Source organism: Trematomus bernacchii, unplaced genomic scaffold, assembly GCF_902827165.1.
Source record: "Trematomus bernacchii unplaced genomic scaffold, fTreBer1.1, whole genome shotgun sequence".
NCBI classification, from domain to species: Eukaryota; Metazoa; Chordata; class Actinopteri; order Perciformes; family Nototheniidae; genus Trematomus; species Trematomus bernacchii.
In genome coordinates, this window is record NW_022987646.1 from 1,573,100 (window position 1) to 1,581,987 (window position 8,888).

The 8,888-nt window shown below is 44.1% G+C and overlaps 1 protein-coding gene across 1 annotated transcript; it reads right to left on the reverse strand.

Annotated features, from left to right (window-relative positions):
* Positions 1-5,856: 5,856 nt before the first annotated feature.
* On the reverse strand, positions 5,857-7,950 carry LOC117485525 (small integral membrane protein 32-like). Its single transcript, XM_034134092.1, has 2 exons — positions 7,297-7,950; positions 5,857-6,940 (listed from the first exon to the last, which is right to left on the reverse strand). Exons 1-2 carry the CDS (start codon positions 7,357-7,359, stop codon positions 6,584-6,586), a joined length of 420 nt encoding a protein of 139 aa, XP_033989983.1. The 5' UTR covers positions 7,360-7,950; the 3' UTR covers positions 5,857-6,583.
* Positions 7,951-8,888: the final 938 nt, after the last annotated feature.

An 8,888-nucleotide genomic window follows, 5' to 3' on the forward strand; every position in this document is an offset into this window, starting at 1 on the left:
TCTTAATTCAATGGAAAAGGTTCCAAACGGCACCAGACTTCAGATGACAGTTAATGGTCCGGCCCTCAACAGCTCTACGTGAAATCTGAGATCTCACCGTATGCCGTTTCCATGGCAACGCATCACTCGCCATAAAACACGATGTTGTCTTAAGTCAATGGAAAATAGTCCAAACTGCACCAGACTTCAGATGATGGCTAATGGTCTGGCCCTCAACAGCTCTACGCCAATTATGGGATGTAATCATATGCCGTTTCCATGGCAACGCATTCCTCGCCATAAAACACGGTGTCGCTGTAAGTCCAATGGACACGGTCCCATCGTCCCCCAATCTTCACTTTTATATCACTGGTCCATGACTCAACAGCTCTACGTGAAATCTCAGATCTCACCATATGCCGTTTCCATGGCAACGCATCACTCGCCATAAAACACGATGTTGTCTTAATTCAATGGAAAAGCTTCCAAACGGCACCAGACTTCAGATGACAGTTAATGGTCCGGCCCTCAACAGCACTACGTGAAATCTGAGATCTCACCGTATGCCGTTTCCATGCCAACGCATCCCTTGCCGTAAAACACAATGTTGTCTTAAGTCATTGGAAAATGGTCCAAACTGCACCAGACTTCAGATGACGACTACTAGTCCGCCCCTCAACAGCTCTACGCCAATTCTGGGATGTCATCATATGCCGTTGCCATGGCGATAGATCACTCGCCATCAAACACAATGTTTACTGTATGATACTGCTGTAACTCCCATTTACGTTGTCCGATCGGCCTGAAACTTCCCACGTTTGCCAATGGCCGAGTCCGGAAAACTCCTGCATGATACCTCGACGTGCGGACAACAGCCTGCGGAGCGTCGAAGACCCGCTCAACGCTGCTTGCAGCTTTAATTATTATTATTATTCTTATTTGAACTTTTCGCGCGCACTTTTGACCCCCGCCACATATGTGAAAACTCACCAAATGTTGCACGCGCGTCAGAACTGCTGCAACTTGAGATGTGTAATTGGTTCCGGAACTTTACGTTAAAAATTGCGTAGGCCACGCCCACTTCCGCTTATATCGTACAGCCGGCAACTTTCACTTTCACGTAAACGAACGAAACTCGCTACGCATATCTAGGGTGCGGAGACGAACAAAAAAGCCTCTTGGAGGGGTAAAAAATAACGTACAGGAAGTCGGCCATTTTGAATTTGGCGTCGGAAAAACGCGATTTATCGCGTTTTTCGTCCTCCACGCAAAATCTATCTTCTCCCAGGGACTTTATCCGTACGACTCGAAATTCGTCGGGTAGCATCTCCAGACATGGGCAATTAAAAGTTATCACGGAAGTTTTTTTCTTTCGCACGGCGCAGCCGTTATTTGGCGCCAAAGTTCGCGTTCGCTCGATGCTAGGCCCATCAAACGCCATGGAACACGATGATGTCATAACACCAACTGACATGCTCACAACGCCACCAAACTTCACAATGTTGTCTTAAGTCAATGGAAAATGCTCCAAACTGCACCAGACTTCAGATGACAGTTAATGGTCCGGCCCTCAACACATTAATATGACAAAAGTCAGTTTTCCTCAAAAGCTGTTGCGCCAAAGTTCGCGTTCGCTCGATGCTAGGCCCATCAAACGCCATGGAACACGATGATGTCATAACACCAACTGACATGCTCACAACGCCACCAAACTTCACAATGTTGTCTTAAGTCAATGGAAAATGCTCCAAACTGCACCAGACTTCAGATGACAGTTAATGGTCCGGCCCTCAACACATTAATATGACAAAAGTCAGTTTTCCTCAAAAGCTGTTGCCATGGCAACGAATCCCTCGCCATAAAACACGGTGTCGCTGTAAATCCAATGGACACGGTCCCATCGTCCCCAAGTCTTCACTTTTATATCACTGGTCCATGACTCAACAGCTCTACGCGAAATCTGAGATCTCACCGTATGCCGTTTCCATGGCAACGCATTCCTCGCCATAAAACACGATGTCGCTGTAAATCCAATCGACACGGTCCCATCGTCCCCCAATCTTCACTTTTATATCACTGGTCCATGACTCAACAGCTCTACGCGAAATCTGAGATCTCACCGTATGCCGTTTCCATGGCAACGCATCCCACGCCGTAAAACACGATGTTGTCTTAATTCAATGGGAAAGCTTCCAAACTGCACAAGACTTCAGATCATGGCTACTAGTCCGGCCCTCAACAGCACTATGCCAATTATGGGATGTCATCGTATGCCGTTTCCATGGCAACGCATCCCACGCCGTAAAACACGATGTTGTCTTAAGTCATTGGAAAATGGTCCAAACTGCACCAGACTTCAGATGACGACTACTAGTCCGCCCCTCAACAGCTCTACGCCAATTCTGGGATGTCATCATATGCCGTTGCCATGGCGATAGATCACTCGCCATCAAACACAATGTTTACTGTATGATACTGCTGTAACTCCCATTTACGTTGTCCGATCGGCCTGAAACTTCCCACGTTTGCCAACGGCCGAGTCCGGAAAACTCCTGCATGATACCTCGACGTGCGGACAACAGCCTGCGGAGCGTCGAAGACCCGCTCAACGCTGCTTGCAGCTTTAATTATTATTATGATTATTATTACTTGTATTATAATTATAGAGTCATTAAATCTATATAAGGCCTACTAACATTTACCATTTTGTGTGTGTGTGTTAATTATTTTGGGTAGAGGTTCACATACCGATTGGACCAAGAAAATATGGTGTGGACTTGTAGCTGGAGAGGTGCCAGTTCACTTCCTGGGCCCTGCCGAGGTGCTCTTGAGCAAGACACCAATCCCCCAACTGCTCTGGGCGCCGGCTAACTGGCCACCTCTTCACTCTGCCATGCACCTCTCCTATCCTGCATGTGGTTCTGTTTGTGCATGTATAAGACATTTCCCTGTTGGGGATTCATGAAGTATGTCTTATTTTTCTTCTATTTACATCCTTTGTGAATGCATGTGGGTGTCTGTTGTTACCCACATGAATATGATCCGTTTAATATCCCTCCTGACTTCCCCTTGCTTTTACTCTCCGGCCTCCCTCTCCATCTTTTAATTAATGTTTTGAGTGTTTATGGCTTCTGGTGCAAGTCTCATGCTCTATCACAAGGCTACTGGACCAGAGACCCTCCCAACCCTCAGACAAGTACCCACTTACCAGGGGCACCCTCTCCTTTCCCTCACTGATCCTGAACACAACCTCCCCAAAAGGATGCACATTAGATATGCAGAAGGAAAGAAGGAAACAGCTGAGGCGCAGCTTTTCTGCTCCTCTCCTGCCGTTTGTTTACCTTCCTGAAGATCACACTTTTGATACCCAAGTGGTCTTTATCAAAAGTGTGCTCTGTTGCTATCACAAAGTGAAATACAAATGTTTTGTTTTATCCTATAATGCAAAAATAATTTCCCGAATTGATTTTGTGGATTATGGTATGCTTGCTCAATGTTTCACTTTATTTAATTAATTTAACTTGCATATTAAATATATGAGTGATGGCTCTTTAAGTGAGAGTCTCAGTGGATTACAGCTCCTGCTCATTTTGAGTCTTTGTCATCTTTACTGTGATAGAAAGTAAATGGCCCTCCTTTAATTCCTCCCTGTGATGAGGAGCAGCATTTGGTTTTCTGGAGAGATAATCAAGTGACTAATTGTAGAGTGTCTGATTTTTTGCCAATGGGGGCGTTTGATGCGCTGGCAGGGAGAAATCCTATTTTGCCCAATGATTTTTTCACAGGGGTTAAAGAGGGAGGTGGTTTGAAGAAAATCAACACAATTACAGATAATGAGAGGAAAGATATTTGGGTGTCACATTTGTGTTTGTGTGTGTGTCTGTGTGTGTATTTGTGTAGATGAATGATGTAACAATGTTCTTTGTCACGATTTCTATGTCATGTTATTTCAAATATAAAATCAACGAAGAACAACAAAAAGCCCATACGCTTAATTCCAAAGTCAAAAGAGCAGTGTAGTATACAACCCACCACAAGCAGGCAGTACAGGCCAGTACATTTATCAAGCTAACAACTTATATCACAGATATCCCTTCTCTACTGACTGACGTTTCTGGAGATAGTTTTAGTGCAGAACTAAATCAGTTCAAATGAGAACAAGTTTCCAATTTGACAATATACTTCCTTCGCTGTTGTTTTATTAAAAACAGTAGAATCAAAGCTTTTGAAATGAGAATGTATTGCCTGTAGCCATCTCCTTTACAGCCAGGGCCGCCCCTCCATATACGCAGAACATGCACAGTGCCTCATGACAAAATGTTGCATTTAGGGCCCCAATTTGGACAGGGGCAGCACTGTCTACAGCCCTTGCTATTATTTCTGTACTAACCTTTCCACATTAGACAAATCCTATATCTGTACATTTCTATGTCTTTTACTATTAAGTTTTGATGTCAAATTGACCAGAAAACCTCCATTCGGGCTTCTTATGTTGCACATTGTTATTACACAAACAAGTAATCATATCTGACGTATGTGGAAGGGGATTTGGTGCATATGGCTAAGCTATATCTTCCTTTGTCAAGTGTTGTATTGATCACTGACCACTTTGTTGGGTACACCTTGTGTAATGCAATACAAAAGCTGTGCCATAAATTCTACTTTAAGAAGCATATACTTTTGTTTACTTGAAAATGTTAAAAACCTCTCTGACAGTGTCAAGCAAAACTGATTTGTTTCTTTTTAAAACAGAGATGTTCCATTGGATCCATGTACAAGACGTACCCAATGAAGTGGAATATGTATAAAATATGTAGTTAATCATGATGAGTCACATTACCTTCCTTATTTAACTAATAAGACCAGGGGTGCTGCTTCATTTCGTTGTCTTTCTTGTGTAGTTGTTGTTTCTTATCTTTTAAATGTGAAGTTTTAACATGTATGGCTCGTGAACTTTTTTATTTTATATTGTGATCATCCGTTTCCAAAAAATAAACTGGGTTGGGGCGCCACCCAGTGGTGGCAGCCGCCGCAGTGTCACCAGAGTTTAAACAGCATGTCCAGTAAAGTTAATGTACTAGGAAGCAACTGTGATGATTTTTGATCCCTAGGATGATTTAGGATGATTTATCAGCATTCGCAGATGTAATTTGCACTGAGTTGTACTATAACCTCTGTTATAGTTGTGGAAAAGAACATTAGAATAAAGAAGACAATTGCAGCAAATGATTGAATTGAGAAGGCACACATTGTCCTGAACATGCTGAGTGAAGCAACCCAATTATTTGCGGAATGCCTTCCAAAAACAGCGTGTAGTTGGTCTGTCATTATATACTCAAAACTTCAGGCAGTGTTGGCCTTCTCTCCTCTGCTTGCAATGCGTTATTTTCAGTGTTTCTAAGATTAAGTAAATATTGAGAATACGCACCACAGACAACAATAATCACTGAGGTGTGTTTATCTTACTTACAGACATCGGCTATACACACAAATGCGACCACACACACAGGCACCGGATTAGATAGATAGGCTCATCTATCTGTCCTGGTATGTGAGACATGTTTTCCAACAACAAGATTGGAGAGGATTTGCGCATCACCGTTGGCACTGAAACCGACAACAGTTTGGTTTATCGCCAAATATCGTCATAAACTTCAGCCTCAGTTATTAGTTCTCCGGGTTATTGGTGGTATAAATTGCTGGCTAGAGGTTAATTAAAGTGAAAGTGCACAGTAAGGTTAGCAGCCCTATGGCACTCGTGGAAAGGCCTTTAGGCATGAATTAAAGGACAATGTGTCTTTCACATAATCATCAGCATCATCTTCAGCATCGCCATTTATAAGCAGGTGGAAAGACGGAGAGACTGCCACTTGAAAGTGCATTTGAATATATTTATGGGACGATATGGGCCTATACTTTGTCCTTTAATCAGCATTTTTACAATGGAAGGAGGGACATTTTGTGTTGATTTCTTAATTTTACAAGACAAGACAGTTAAGTTACAGTCATACAAAATATTATACAATCTGCTGTATACCCTTTCTGTTACCATAAGTCATATTTCCATGGAAAAAATAGACACATTTTGTCGGGGCCTGTTTGAAATACTGTGAATATCTGCAGATTGCAGACACCAGGTCGAATTTGTAGGCTGCCATATGAATAAATACAAGCTTGCGAGTGTACTGTAAAGGAATACTTAATGTGTTTCCAAAGTGCAGTGGTGGCATCACGAGGGGGGTTGCAGAGGATGATGGATTGTTTCACATTTTATTAAGTAATTACCAGAAAATATAAGAGTCACTAATTGAATCAGGAGTCATAGTGGTATCCTTCCACCTGAAGTAAGCCCAAGCCCCATTAATCTTCTGAAATGGCACCCATTGCCTGAAGGGCATTTTCTGGGATGGTGCTTTGGGCCTTAAAGTGAAAAATGTGGGCAAACTTTAATTATGGCCCTGATTTAGGCTTTCCAATGGGTTCAAAACAACTATAGGCAACAATTTATTTAGTCCAGTACGTGCAGCAGTTCTTGGGTGACCAGTTAGTCCTTAAACCCCAACAACAGCCTCAGAGTCCCAGGGATTTGTCCCGGGGGTCTAGCTTACTTGTAGGAGGTCCGGGCCTCTCTCAGTGACCTGTCATATGGCATGGAAGCGAAGAAAGAGTTCCGCAGCTGGCAGTTGATGAAGAACACAATGAGCAGCACCAACAGGAAGAGCAGCAGGCACATGACTATGTATGTGATCAGGTCCGGTTTGTGGAGCTCGCCCTCCCGGAGTCCTCCTCGCCCCGCGGTGGGTCTCAGGAGAGCGGCCACGCTCACAGACCCCCCATGGGAGGCGTTCAGGGAGGAAGGGGCGTGCGTAGAGGACTGGGCCATGAGGACCAAGTCGAAGTCCGGGGTGTGGGTCGAGTTGAGGAGGATCTGCCTTAGCATTGCGCCCCGTGTGCTCACCGGCTGGAGGGTTAAAAAGACACGGAGAAGGTTATGAAGCTCACTGACTGGGTTCAGCCTGGGTGTCCTGTCTCTGATGATGCACCGACAAAGAAGAATCCGTATAGCAATTCCTGTGAGACAAATTTGGGAACAGCCTTTTAATAAAGGAATATAACAACTCAAGTCATTCCATTGCAAGCAAAATGTCTTACAAGGTCACTGATAAACATCAAGTGACACATAGTAGCCTACTACATGTACAAATTAGGTCACAGTTATAATGAAAGCAACATTGAGTAGACAGGAGTCAGGGTTACGTGCAATCTGTTGCCTACATTTCTCGAAATACCATAGGAGCTAGTTGGAGAATTACTTACTTTGGTTTGTGCTGCGAAGAGTTCCGCGGGTGAGCTGGAAAAGACACAATCCCGGCTCCGCATTCCTCGGTGTGCCCAGCTCTGTCCGCTCCTGCTCCAGAGGATGCGCTGTGGAAAAACGGCAGGTTGATCTCTTCAAATGTCCATATGTCGATGAGGTGGGATATTAACGCAGCGTCCCCCAACATTAATGAATCCAATCCACGTGTCAGCCCAGACCAGCGTCTCAGTGAAAGAGCACTTTACCAATTTCACTTGTTGCTGTTTAAATCCAAAACCTCCTGCAATGCATGTGGTCAAGCACAGACTGCAATATACTACACTAGTGATATCCAAATGAATCTAGGCTCTGTCAGAGGGGGTGAAGTTCAACGTTGCTCCCTGGTGCGCATACATGTCCTTTTGCGCGTCTTGGTGCGCATCGACAAGATCTCCTTTGACTGTGCCTACTGAGCGCAGAGGAAGGACAAGCCGGATCCTCCGTTTCCCAACCCGTCGCCTTCTCTTTTATCCAGTAAAAGGGTCGATACGTGTCGGATAGAGGCTGCTGTGGGTCTGCCTTTACGGGAATATCGATTCAGTATGACTAAAATGAGACGAGAGAAGGGATCAACGAGGGACCAAACACGGTCGTGAATAGCTTCCCATCTTCGCCCTGGGTCTTCTAATGTATGACAAAGCGAAGGAAACAGGGCGAGAGTGAGAGGGGAAAAGGGAGGGAGAAGGAGGAAGGGAGGGAGCTAGAGACACGTCAAGACAGGGATGTGTGTTACTTTTAAGAGTCACAAAACAAATTATAATCAATCGATGTATCCATCTATCCATCCATCTGTCTGTCTATCTATCTATCTATCTATCTATCTATCTATCTATCTATCCATTCCTCATATTATTACATCAAAGAGATGAGAGAAATTTGAGTCAGTCCATTTATTCTGGGTCAGTGTGGGGAATGTCTCACACTGGGGCGATGGGAGAACAGGAAAGGGTGTGATATTGGTGAGTGTGTGTAAGAACTCATAGAGGGTGATTACATTTTAGAAAAGGTCGACAACTCTTTGTCTGAGTCTTGGAGCCTGACTCATTTGGAGTCCTTTTTATTGAAGAAAGACTTAACAAGCCAAACAGCTCTGCATCTGTGTCTCTCATGACCTCGTCTGACTGTTTAGAACGTACATTTGGCTCTCTGTGAAACAGATTTGACATTGGTGCTTGGTGACATTGTAAAAAAGTGCTAGACTGGAGATTGGAAGCCAGGTTGCTCTTACGTGATGCCTCAGACATGAGCATGCATACAAAGGGCCAGACCCTAAAAGCTCTGCCGAACTGTTTCATATTCATCTGCACCTGTTTTGTCACAATGGAACGGCTGCCAGGCATAGAGAGCAAGGAAGGAGACGTTTTCACACACACACACACACACACACACACACACACACACACACACACACACACACACACACACGAAGTATGTGAACTTACAGCAAACATTTAAAAACTATCCTCAAATTGGATCCATCCCGCATATTACATCAACAGACGAGAACAAGTTTGAGGCAAGTTAGTCTACAAATACCTTGTGGTTTCCTGGT